Source organism: Urocitellus parryii, chromosome 1 (assembly GCF_045843805.1).
Source record: "Urocitellus parryii isolate mUroPar1 chromosome 1, mUroPar1.hap1, whole genome shotgun sequence".
NCBI lineage: Eukaryota > Metazoa > Chordata > Mammalia > Rodentia > Sciuridae > Urocitellus > Urocitellus parryii.
In genome coordinates, this window is record NC_135531.1 from 121,316,533 (window position 1) to 121,330,227 (window position 13,695).

Here is a 13,695-nt window from a genome sequence, read left to right on the forward strand (position 1 = left end):
TATAATCATATTTTTTACATGTAATGGCTTTTAATTAAAACTTTTCTTTAAAGTTCTATGTTCTACAAGAAGGATACATTTTAGTTCTAAATGAGGTCTCAAAAGCTAGACATTTGAACATCTTATTCACTGCCTTTATATATGTGTATATATGAAGCTGTTTTTTAAAATTTGCTACTTACTGCTGCTTTTGTCTAGCCAGACTAAAGATTGTGGAGCTCCATTTTTTATCCAAAGAATAGGGACAATCCATGTGTCACTTTGGGGAAGAAAAGCAAAAAATTAGTTGATTTTAACACATAAGAATGCACACTCTGAGCCAATATTAAAGACAGGATAAAATAGCGGAGAGAACTGGAATTCTTCGCTCATTCCCTCTGGACTTTTTGCTCATAGGATTATTTGCTAATGTTTTTACAAATAGCCAGTTTTGCTTTGGCTATTTGCTCACTCCCCTCTCTTATTGTGTCTTACAGATTTATTCTTAAGTGTAGGTAGCTCCTAAGACTGTTTTATATCTGCTCCCTTCAAGGCCAATTTATGTGAAATTATGACCACATGGCCTCTCTCAAGGGCATTCAAAGGCTGTATACAGACCCAAATCAGTCCATGCCCAGAGGTGAAGGATAGTTTAAGAAAATGCTTAATAAATGTTTAAAAATACTTTTTAGTCTCTATCTCTCTCCCCATCTGAAATATGCTCAACAGAACTCATCCAGGACATTTATATTTGTTGGATTCCTACATTTTTTTCCACATTGGTGGGTGTGACCCAGATGAACCTGCTGACACCACAGGGAGCTCATTAGTCATCTGAAAAGACATATGACTTGGACATTGGGCAGCATTTCCAGTCTTGCTCAAATTTTCACATGCCTGGTTTCTCAGACTTGCAAGTGTAGGTATGTGTTTTTTTGCAGAGTTAAGACTTCTTTCTCTTTCAAAGGCACAGAATATTACAGTGAGAAACAGCCCTCAGTATTCCTGTTTTCTTTCCCCTGGGGTTTTAACGAAGGAGTAAGACAACCTGAAAATTTTGGTGATGGTATTTGAAAATTGATAATTCATTTGTGCTGATACCTACTGTAATAAAATGTGAAAACCAAAACTATCAAAAACAGTTGAAAATTAACAAATTAAGAAATGTAAAAGAGGGGAAGGAGGAAGTGATGAGTTCTGTACAACTACTTGACATTTCATTTTTTACAACACTCCCCTAAGATGTGTCAATAAATTTATTTTATAGATAAGGGAACTGAAACTCAGTTTTATGGTTTTTATTTTGTTTTTACAGGGTGCTCTGTCACAAAGCTATATCCCCAGCCTTTTTAAATTTTATTTTGAGATAAGGTCTCTCTAAGTTGCTAAGACTGGTCTTGAACTTGCAATCCTCCTGCCTCAGCTTCCTGAGTTGCTAGGTTTATAGGTGTGTGCCACTGTGCCAGTCAGAACATCTAAACAAGATGAACCTAATATTTGAATTTTGGTGAGATCAGTGTTCCACGCAGGTCTAACTGCATCTAAAGGCCATAATTCCTGTGGCACTATCTTATTGTCTTTCACTCAGAATCTCAAGCATTCATTACCTCTATCTAAAAGACTATGAGCAACATATAACACCCCAAAGCCTTGGTCACTGGCATGGCTCTAAATCCCAGGAGAGGGACATGCTTTGGGCCCCTAACTGCAGATCTCCAGCCTTGCTCAGGACTCTGGGGCTCTGTCTCACCCTGGTACACAGTGGCATTCTATGTAGAGTCCCTTTGCAGTAGGCCATGTGCCCATCAAGGGATATGCTTCCTCCCCACTGGCTGGTTTCCATTCCATCAGAGCTCAGCCCAAGGCAGGTGAAGACAAAGAGAAGCAAAGTTACCTACTTGTGGGCTTGAAGAGTCTGATTTTCAGCCTTTCCAAGATAAAATGGTTCCTGTTTCATGAAACCAGTAGACACATTCAAAGTGATGACTGGAAAACCACCCTGGTGTGTCCAACTGTCCATTATAGTTTTTACTGTTGCTGGCAAAAGGATCTCACTCTGGTTATCTATGGCCTGGTTTAAAAAAGATCATCACAAATGCAGATACAGTTATCAGCAAAATCTTTTGAAGTAGCAATCTCCTAAAAGAAATGCAGTAGCTATGCTAGTCATCATCTACATTGTAATCCCCAGTGATCTGGGCCAAAACCAGAACTCTGTTTATTTCTTTACAGTTATCCTTTGGCATGAGGGGGATTTGTTCCTAGACTCCCAGAGATATCCAAATTCACGGATTCTCCTGTCCCTTAAATAAAACAGAGTAATGTTTGCATGCAACTTATGCACACCTTCCTGTATACTGTAAATTATTTCTATACTACCTATTGGGATGTAAAAACTATATAAATACAGTGACTGTTATACTGTATGATTTAGGGAACAATAACAAGAAATAAAGTTCTGTACATGTTCAGTACAAGTCCAATTTTTTTCTAATATTTTGCATCTGGGGTTGGTTGAATACAGAGAAGTGACTATATATGAGTGGTTACATACTTCATTTATTCATTCATTTACAGAGTACATATTTATGAATCTAGTTTGTGCCCAGGCTCTGTTTTGGGCATGAGAATACAGAGAAGACTAAAGACACAATTCCAATTCCTGACCTAAGGGAGTTTCACAATCAAGGCAAAATTGCTTTTCTGTGAAGCTGCCATTGACCCCTGGCCTCCCAATCTTGTACTATAACAGACAAAACAACCCAGTAAGAAAGTATCCAAAAGTAGGATGATTACCATTTGAAAATGCCTCCATAGATCATCTTGCTCAGCATTTGAGTAAGAAAACATCTTCAAATATGACTGTAAAAATAGGGAAGTTAAGGTTGAAAAATAGTATGCCTTAGCTATATGTGTTTGCTGTCATCCAGGTAGCAACTGGTCTGCAAACTCACCTTAAGTGCACTGATAAATAAATGCTCATTCAGGAAACTGGAAAGCATCCGGGCCATAGATGCTCCCTAGGATGTAAGAAGCTGTTCATTATTTGCACAAAATTCAATATCTACATACTGACACATTGCATTTTAAAAAGCGATATTCTGGGCTGTGTTCCTGATCGCATTTTGTACTTTAACTGAAGGCTTGAATTATCCCTAAATATACTGAAAAAACAGTAGTCTGTCACTAATGAAGAAGTAAACAGTGAGCTGGTGTACTACATATAAAAAATTGAAGGTACACTAATTTTTTTTGATTCAAGTATTTATATGTAATAATATATTTCTATCAGACAGAATTATCTGTCTTTATAATACATCTATTTATGATGTTTTTTGACCTTTCCAAGATAAAATGGTCCCTGTTAATATTTTCTAAGTTAGAACTAATTTGACTACATTTTCTGAAACCCATTTATTCAATAAAATTAAGGATATTCATATCAAAAGTTTTAAGTTTCACATTAATTTACAAACCTTAGAATCCATTTTATATAACTTTCTACAAGAACAGAGGAAAATATCTAACTGCTTTTACCTTGTTGTACGTAAATAAGTCAAAGAGCTCATTTATGTCACTTGTTTCTGTGAAATTTTCCACCTTCATGGATACAGCTCTAGACACCAGGGCATGATCTTCTTTGAGGACACCATGTAAAAAGTTAGAAAAAAAGACCTCATTCTATAAAGGAAAAGATTAAGCCACATTAACTTCTGGGGTGTCACAGAAAGACAAAATTAAATGGTCCTAAAACACTTCCAAAAACTTCTATTGAAGGGGGGAAAAAAAGAGAAGCATCTGTGAATCGTAGTAGGCCTAGAGTCATAATTCCTTGAATAACAAAACTATAGGAGACTTCCCTTCCCATTTTATACCTTGTAGTATTTAAATTTTTAAAGAATCATTATAAAGTTAATGTGGTATCTAAGAGTCGTGTACATTTCCCCTAAAGAAGCCCATGGCTACTTGCCAGGGCCTTCCAGAGAACAGCATTTCTATGTAGTTTCAATCCTCTGGAATTTGATTGGTAATTGTATTAGTGATTCCTTAAAATTGATCAGTCTCTCTTACATGGACATTTACAAAGCCAAAAGTATACTAAATTTGTAAATCTGCAAGGATGTAGACATAATAACTTACAATTTGAAACAAATCCATAGGCATTTTGAGAAGGCAGTTTATTATATTTTAATGAGAATCGCAGAAATCTCTTAGAGACTAGATCTGTATCACACATAACAAGGACAACCTCTCCCTGATGTAAATCTAGGAAGGAAACCAAAATCATAGGCAAAGGGAGATATGGCATGACAGAAACAGAGAAAAGATAATGGAGAAATTAAACAGACAGTTTGTTCATAACCTGTAGAGCAGATCAAGCCCCTGGTAATGCCTCAAATCCCTACTGTCTTTGGGCTCTCCAAGTTTACTGTCTCACTCCTTGATGTTATCAGATACTCTTTCAAATTGTGTTCTATGTCCAATGTTCTGATCAACCCTTTCCTATTAAATAGCAGTTAATTTTAAATTAGTAATACCAATGATTAGGCCATTATCAGACTCTCTCTTCCCAAAATGAGAAAGCCAATCACATAGAGTAATGTGTCTCAAACTTTTTTTTTCCTTCCCAAATGGAGTCTCACTCTGTTGCTCAGGCTGGCCAGGAACTTGCAAGCCTTATAATTTAGTCTTCTGAGTAGCCTGAATTATAGGTATGTACCACTAGGCCCAGCTAGGTATCAACTTTTAATGTAAATAAGAATCACCTAGGAATTTCATCCAAATTATGTTCTAACTCAATTGGTCTGGGTTGACACATCCATTTCTTATAAACTACCTGATACTACTGATATTGCTAGTTCAAGAATCACACTCAGTATCAAGAACTTAGAAGAAACATCTACACAGGTCTGCTCCTATTTATTAAGGATAATGAGAATCACAGAAATCTCCTAGATCTCAATCACACATAACAAGAACAACCTCTCCCTGATGTAAATCTAGGAAGGAAACCAAAATCATAGTTAAATAGGTTGTATTGGTTTAAACTCAAGAGTTCTTGAGAGCTTCTGTTGACCCAAGTGTCATATTAGCACAATATAGAAAATAGTGAAAATAAAAAATACCCATAAACTCACACCCAATATAAGCATCACTACAATGTTAGTATAATTCTTTCCTATCTTTTTTCCTATATATTGATTCCCATAGTTGTAAAAACTTTTATATTCTACTTTACTTATCATATCATTTTAAAATTTCACTACCTCATCTTCATAATTAACTCTTATAAGGACCACTACATTGTAAGTGAAAAAGAAATGTAAATTTGAAAGAAATAAGCCAAATATAAGAAGTGAATCTCACAGGTGATCAAGTCAGAGGTGAACTCCTTTTTTTTTTCAAAGTTTATCAAACAGAACTTTTGCAAAAGCTAAATAAGAAAATAAGTAAACATAGCTATTTGTGCAATGGACCATAATTGACTTAATCATTCCCCTGTTATTAGAGATTTGCATTGTTTCTAGCTTTTGCTGTTATAACCATTTTAATGAATGTTTCTATACTACATGTAACCTTTTCCCTATTTTGTGGGGCTTCCTCCCCTCAGAATGAATTGTCTCTGTCTCTTTTGACTGCCTTGTATAAGGTTTTACATAATCTTTAAGGTATCACTGTGACCACCCAAGATAACTGTGATGCACTGTATGTAACTAATAGAACATGCTCAATAAGTGTTCCACTGCTGTAATTATTTATCATCATTGTCATCATCAGCATCATTTCTTCAGGGCTGTTCTGAAGATTGGATGAGATAATGTATATAATAATCTGTAAGCATATAATAGAGAGCTTAGTTGATGGTAGCTATCAATAAAAGGACATAATAAATGCTCAATAATCTGTTGAATGGCAGCATGAAACCCATTTAAACTCAGAGGCATTCAACAGTGTGCCTCAGCTTACAATAGTAAAGACAAACAAGATTTGCTATGTTGCAGAGTCCTCCACAGATCGGCTATTTCCTTAGACCAGGAAGAAGAAGAAAAGTCACTGAGTGACAATGTCAGAGCTGGAGCTTTGGGGGCCAGGAAACCCTTGGTACTTAATGTTCTGAACCCTTGACCACGACCCAGTCACATCATGCTTTAATGACTTGCAGCTGAAATTAGACCAAGATGTAGAAAAAAATGAAAATGTTTCTGAATATGGTTCTGTGATTCCATTAGTCAATTTCAATCAAATTACTAAATTAAATGGAAGCCAAAGTTCACAGTCTCCAGAGATCATTGAAGCAAAACCTTAAGCTTTTTAATCACAAAGCTCATGGCAATTTCCTCAAGTGCCAAGATCTGATGTTCTTTGGGCAAGAGTTATACTCACGCCATTCCACAAGTTATTGAGAAATATAGACCCAGAAAAAGAGTCATTAAGAAACCAATGATTTAAAAAAATCAACTAAATGGTGCAATTTTAACTTTAAAATTACCAATAATAAGTCTTCATCAAGTTTGCCAGAATCTGGTAATATCTAGCCAGTTCGGTTGCAGTAAGAAGTAACTGAATTGATGTTAATGATCCATTCACTTAAGAAAAGAAAGGGTGGGGGCTGGGGTTGTGGCTCAGTGGTAGAGTGCTCGCCTAGCATGTGTGAGTCACTGGATTCCATTCTCATCACCACATAAAAAAATAAATAAACAAAATAAAGGTATTATGTCCATTTACAACTCTAAGAAAGTTAAAAAATAAGAAAGGGTGAATTTCATTATCTGATGGGAATGAAACTGCATTATTGATTTAAGTACAGTTAATCTGGGATATAACCAAATGCTTTTGAAAAGTTATAAATAACATTAACCATGTGTGATTCTATTTCATAAAAGAATTACACACACAATTTTGTAGGTACACTTGAGTATATTGAAAGGATTTTTGAAGAAAAGATTTACTCCATGTATGCAAAGTTTATATGTAGAGTAAAAAGTCAAAATGAACACACACACACACACACACACACACACACACACACACACACACACTGGCTCCCTGAGATTAGAAACACTTTCATGTGCTCTCCCTGAAAAGCAGTGTGGTTGAAAGCCTGGGAGTTAACAGTCCTGGCACTGAACCTCAGACCTTGTAACTTGATGCTTGATGCATCAGTTCCTTCATCTGTAAAATAGAAATAACAACTACACTCATATATGTGTTCTGAGAATTAAATAAGATGATGTATGTATAGAACTCTCAGTGCTTTACACTGATATTCTGGGTATCTAGGTGAATGCCAAATTCAGTTTTATTATTGTTATTACCACATTATTCTAGTTATTATTATCTATTTATTATTCTAGTTATAATTATCAGCCTAGGCTCAGACAACTGTGTTGTAAATACAGTTCTGTTCAGTTAGGAAAACAAGCTTAGGAAAGTCATTGAACATTTCAGTCTCCTGTTCTATATAATACATCTAAACTCCTTTTTCAGGACAACAGGGCCTGTGCACAATGCAGGGGAGGAAAGAGGAGGCACTGCAGAGTGACAGGGCTGGGACTAGGGGCAGCTTTCAGAATGCAGGATGTGTGGCATGGAAATGGAACATTAAGAGGTCTCTCCACCTCAGAACTTCCCAAACACTATGATTTCACAAACAGGGAAAAGGAATTTTTAAAAGTTTTTATGAGTCAAAATAGGTTTTTCAATTTTTTATTCTGCCAAACAATCAACAGAAACAAATAAATATCTACTATCACCATCTTTCATAAAAGAAGGAAATTTTACTACAAAAATAATGCAGTTGGCCCTCCATACCCATGGATTCCTTACCAATGGATTCAACTAACTTTGGGTCAAAAACATAGGGGGGAAATTGTGTATGAACTGGATACAAACAGACTTTTTTTCTTCTCATTATTTCCTAAACAATATGGCATGACAACTACTCACATAACATTTGTATTGTACCAGGTATCAACCAGAAACCTAGAGATGATTTCAGGTTTGGGGAACATGTGCTTAAGCTATATGCAAATAATACACCGTTTCATATAAGAGAAATCTACAGACTTTGCAATGTGAGGGGTATCCTGGAATCACTCTCCCAATGAAAGCTGAGGGACAACTGTAGAAAGAGCATAATCTTAGAATCTTCTTTAAAATGAATAGACTTCACTTGTAAAAAGGATCTGGTGAGTGGAAATCAGCATCTCAAGTATTAATAAGCAGTTTGAATGAGTGAGGGTAGGAAGAAGAGAGAAGAGGTCAAGATTTGGAACAATGAGGAGTTGAGAGGACAGAGTAGCTATGCAAGAGTAGCAGGAAGGAGCAACCCCAAAGACCAGAGAAGTGACAGGAGCAGAAACCAAGTAGGGATGTGGGTATCAGGAATGCAAGCCAAGAAAAGAACCTCTGCTTTGCTTGAGAAGAGAGGTCTATATCAACAGATAACATTATGTCTAAATATTTAAGTATCTAAATCAAATCAAGTCAATTTGGCTTTTTCATGCCATTCTAAAAGCACTACCTAATTACTACAACTAAACATCAGAAATAAAAGCTATAGTTGAAACCATTAGGCTTTCATAACTATAAATTCTTTAAAATATATAATATTCTTTATTCCAATCCACAAAGCAATATCAAAAATAGTATTCTACACGAGTCACTATAATTAGCATATCACTTATCTTTAAGGCCATAGACTACAGATTAAAACTGCTTTAAAATTTAGTCTAGGTAGTGTTATTATAGGCCAGGCTAGGCAATGACCAAACAGACTCCATTTTACCCTGAGACTCCATATCATGTAAGAAATGCTTCTCCCATGGTAAAGCTCCAACTCTGTACCCATTAATAGTTACCTAGCAATTCTTATACAATGTAAAATTTGTTCTCTTTGCTTTCCATATTTCTTGGGCAATTTACCTTTTCAGAGATTAATTGTCTAGGCGTTAGTAACCATTTTCTAACTTGTACTCAACTATGGTCATTTTGACCCACTTCCTTTCTGCTTGCTTGCTGCTATGCCAACCTGGAAAGTCCTGTGGGAAATACCAATGTACCCATTGCATTGTCTCATTAATTGCCCAATTCAGCTCCTATATTGCTTGCTTACATTGGCTAAACCCCCAAACGTCCCTCTTGTGGTTTTTTGGCTTAAATATGAGGCCAACTGAAGGCAGGTGCGTCACTCTGATCATCTCGCTTTTTAGAGAATAGAGTGTCCGCCGATGGCCAGCAATAAAGGCTTAATTGGAATGGCAATGTGTAGTCTGAGAGTTATTTGACAGTCTCGGTATATAACAGTAAAAATAAGTGAAAATAACCAAAGTCTAATAAAAGGCAAAGATTATTTGCAAACATGTTATAAGATGAAATAATAAAATATTAGGCAGCCATTAAAATTTTTTTCTTATAAAAGAATTCAGTGATGTGTAGAAATGCTCATGATATAAAATGGAGTAGAAAAGCATTATGAATTTGTAGGTAATTCCAACTTCAAAAAATATTTACAACAGGTAATTCCAGAACAAAAATATATGAAAAAGATAATATGGATCACCTCTGATATCAATATTAGTAATTTAATTTTTATATTTTATATATTTTCAACAATGAATATGCTTTAATTATAAATTAGGAGAAAATTTTTAAAATAAATTTAACAAACATACTTACTCTTGGAAGTTTAGGATTGAAGTAGTTAATTATTCCAAACTCAAAATAAGATGCAAAACCCTCATTGAGCCAGATATTGTTCCACCAATTCATGGTAACCAAGTTTCCAAACCACTTTTGGAGATGGGAGAGAAAAAGAGCTTTCTTAAATTTAAGTTATATTTATTGTAATTGCATGTTAAATAAATGTAAGTTCGAAAAGACATAATTGAACTTTATTTGCTATAAATAACAAAACTTGAAAACAGGATTCCAATAGCAGGCATTGTTTTAGCATGAGATACAAGTCATGCATTTCTCTTTTGTAATTATTTTCACATCCAATGACTGAAAGCAATTTTTGTTTTCAAACTGTAACATTTCTTAAACTGTTCACATTGCCCAAAATTATTAGGTTTAGTTAAATGAAGCAGAAGTTCTGACTGCTGAGTTACCACCTAGTAATCCTTGCACATTATACTCTAAACAGGAGTTTGCTGTATTTGTCTTGTTTTAAAAGATGACTTGATCTGTGCCACATACAAATCATTCAAGTAATCATATGTTGTGCAATGTGGTCTGCTGTAATTATTTTCTATTTGAACTGAACAGAAAAAATAAGTGTGCATTTTGAACGGAACTAAGAAAGAAAAACAATAATTTCCAAAACCAACAATGCACTGGGATTTAACCAGAGTTCTGTAATAACTGTTTTTCAGCCTGTATTCAAAAACAGAATGCAACTTAAGGTATAATAAAAAATGACACTTGTGATGACTGATCAAAGCCGGTGAAAGTGTGTGTGTGTGTTGATTATGCACTGGGGTGTTATTCAATCCTAGTAAATTGCTCTTTTCCAAACTTCTTATGGAGCCACATCACTAAGAAGTAACACTTCCATGCTTGAGATGATTTCTTTCTTGACAAATGCATGTAAATGAAATAGACTGAAATGCAGATGTGAGAATTTCCACCAAATCCAAGGGCTAACCTTCTAAAATCACAATGTGAAAGAACACTGATCTAATAAAAGAAATGTTTACACTGCCTTTGCTGATGCAGCTAGAGGATTAATTTTTGCTCTCCTCACTAATGTGTTGCCTGTACCCATTTAATCTCTTTTCAAAGTAAAATTAAGTAAAAGTTTGAAACAATTCTTTGATAAAATGTGTGTATTTTTAGTGACCCTTTTGGGTATCCTGTATTTTAAGATAGAATGAAAAACAAATACTCAGAGCTCTGTATGGCTTCTTTTTTTGTTTGTTTGTTTGTTTGTAGTAGGGATTGAACCCACGGATGCTTTGCCACTGAGCTACTTCCCCAGTCCTTTTTATTTTTTATTTTGAGACAAGGTTTCACTAAGTTGCTGAGACTGGCCTCCAACTTGCAATCTTCCTGCCTCAGCCTCCCAAATCACTGGGATTGCAGGTGTGAACCATTGTACCCAAATGCTTATTTTCCTTGAAGAAGACTTTGTGGATCAGTTATCTTTGGATGTAAATCCTTATCCCTTGCCTGGACTTGAGGCCTCATCACCATGATCCATCACCAACAGCCTAAGTCCAGCTGGAATCCCACTAAGCAGATCCTTCCTTGATTTTACTCACTGTCACATTTTTTTAAGGTTTAAAAAAAAATGTTGTGTGGCAGTGTTTTTGTTTTATGCTATTTTTGGTAGAGCAGCTGGAGAATACCTCTATGCGAAATAAAAAAAAAAAAAAGAACATTTTACCACATGCCTGGTGTCCAATCTCATGGGAGAGAATGTAGGAGATCAGAGTCTTTTTCTCGGTCAGTTGATCACTTGGTAGCAGCAACAATAATGATTCATCAAACATCAGTAGTCCCCAATTTTCCATTGCACGGTTGTCAAAAACAGGCAAGGCAATTAAATCTAAGTGGATTTAAGTGGAGGAAAAAATGAAATCATCCCCTCCAAAAAAGGTTAAGATTTTAGCTATAAATTATCTTAACATGAAATTACAAAATTACTGAAACTTACAAGAGAATATTTATAACCTGAGGGGAGAGAAGGCTTTTTAGAGAGTAGCATCAAAGACAGAAAATAAATTGTTTTGATTATATAATGATTTTGATGAAGGATGGATTCAAATATACAAAGAACTCTTAAAACCCCAAAATAATAAAACAAAATGGGGAAAAGATCTGGATAGACACCTCACTTAAGATGATACACAAATGGTAAACAAAAATGTAAAGATGCTCAGCATCATTTGTTGTTAAATATGTGTACATGAAAATGAAAATGAGATACCACTATGCAGACTGGGGTTTGACCAGAATTGGGTAATGAAATGGCTACTAAAATGGCTTAAATCCAAAACACTGGCAAAGCAAATTCTGGCAAGGATGCAGAGCATCAGGAACTCTCTCCTCTTTGCTGGTAGAAATGCAAAAAATTATACAGTCACTTTGGAAGACAGTCTGGTAGTTTCTTTAAGAAGCAAAATATAGGCTTACAGTAAGATTTAAGGATTACATTCATAGGTATTTACCCAAATGAGCTAAAAACTTACATTCACACAAAAACATGCACATAAATGTTTTTAGAAGCTTTACTCATAATTGTAAAAATTGGAAGCAACTAGAATGCCCTTCAGTAGGTGAATGGATAAACTGTGGTACATTCAGTATTATTCAACACAAAAAGAAATGAGCTACAGAGCTATGAAAAGATATGCAGGAACCTTAAGTGCACATTGCTAAGTACAAGAAGCCAGTCTGCAAAAGCTAAATACTGTGTGAGTCTAAATATATATTTTGGAAAAGGTAAGATAATAAAGACAGTAAAAATGTCAGTGGTTGTCAGGGATCCAGGAGATCCAAAATTCTCCCATGCTCTACCTATTCAGATGAATAGGTAGAGCATGGGAGAATTTTACAGCAGTGAAACTATTCTGTGTGATATTATAACAGTAGATACACATCATATACACTTGTCAAAACCCAAGGAACTATACAACACACTTTAGCTAATAATACTGTACTAGCATTGGCTCATCAATTGTCACAAGTGTACCACACTAATTCAAGATGCTAACAATAGAAGCCCACAGTGAGAAAGCGAAGGAGAGGGGAGGTATGTGGGAACTCTCCACACTTTCTGCACAATTTTTCTGTAACCTAAAACTGCTTTAAAAGAAATTTAAATTTAATATTGAATGCCTTAGTTCATCAAAAATTATTGAAACAAATTTGAATGACAAACCACAAACTAGAAAAAAATATTTATAATATATACCACACACACACACACACACACACACACACAAACTAGAAAGTGTGTGTGCATGGGTGTGTATGTGTATGAGGGAAGGGAATCTATCAGAAAAAAAACATACTTAGGAGGATGAGGTCCAGGAGTTCAAAACCAATCTAGGCAACAGAGTGAGACCCCATTAAAAAAAAAAGCCAGGAATGGTGGAGCACACCTTTAATTTCAGCAACTGGGGAGGCTGAGGCAGGAGATCACAAATATGAGACCAGCCTCAGCAATTTAGCAAGGCCCTAAGTAACTTAGCAAGACCCTGTCTCAAAATAAAGGAGGAGGGGAGGAAGGGAGAGAGGAAGGAAGAAAGGGCAGGTTGGGGATATGGCTCAGTGGTAAAGTGCCCTTGGGTTCAATCCCCAGTACCAAAGTAAATAAATTAAATTAAAAGAATAAGCCTGATTTGATGGCGCACATCTGTAATCCCAGTGACTGAGGAGACTGAGGCAGAAGGACTGTAAGTTCAAGGCCAACCTTGGCAATTTGGCAAGAACCTGTCTCAAAATAAAATAAAAATGATTGGGACTGTAGATCAGAGGTACAACCCCACTAGGTTCAATCACCAGTCCCACAAATAAATACATGAATAAAAATAAAATAAAAAGAACAATTCACCAAAGAAGTCACTTAAACAGCCAAGATCTTATTTAAAATGCCCACCTGATTAATTATTAAAAAATCAAAAGTTAAGGGGCTGGGGTTGTGGCTCAGTGTTAGAGCACTTGCCTGGCATGTGTGAGGCACTGGATTCAATTATCAGCACTGCATGT

The 13,695-nt window shown here is 35.6% G+C and overlaps 1 protein-coding gene across 1 annotated transcript in view; it reads right to left on the bottom strand.

Moving 5' to 3' along the window:
* Lvrn (laeverin) overlaps positions 1-13,695 on the bottom strand; it is a 92,625-nt gene that overhangs the window by 34,500 nt on the left and 44,430 nt on the right. Inside the window, exons 5-11 of the mRNA XM_077796884.1 lie at positions 11,376-11,530; positions 9,658-9,771; positions 3,517-3,660; positions 2,934-2,999; positions 2,776-2,841; positions 1,878-2,050; positions 183-259 (exon numbers count right to left, since the gene is read on the bottom strand). Of these exons, the coding sequence (XP_077653010.1) occupies positions 183-259; positions 1,878-2,050; positions 2,776-2,841; positions 2,934-2,999; positions 3,517-3,660; positions 9,658-9,771; positions 11,376-11,530 (795 nt within the window). The remainder of the gene's footprint in view (positions 1-182; positions 260-1,877; positions 2,051-2,775; positions 2,842-2,933; positions 3,000-3,516; positions 3,661-9,657; positions 9,772-11,375; positions 11,531-13,695) is intronic.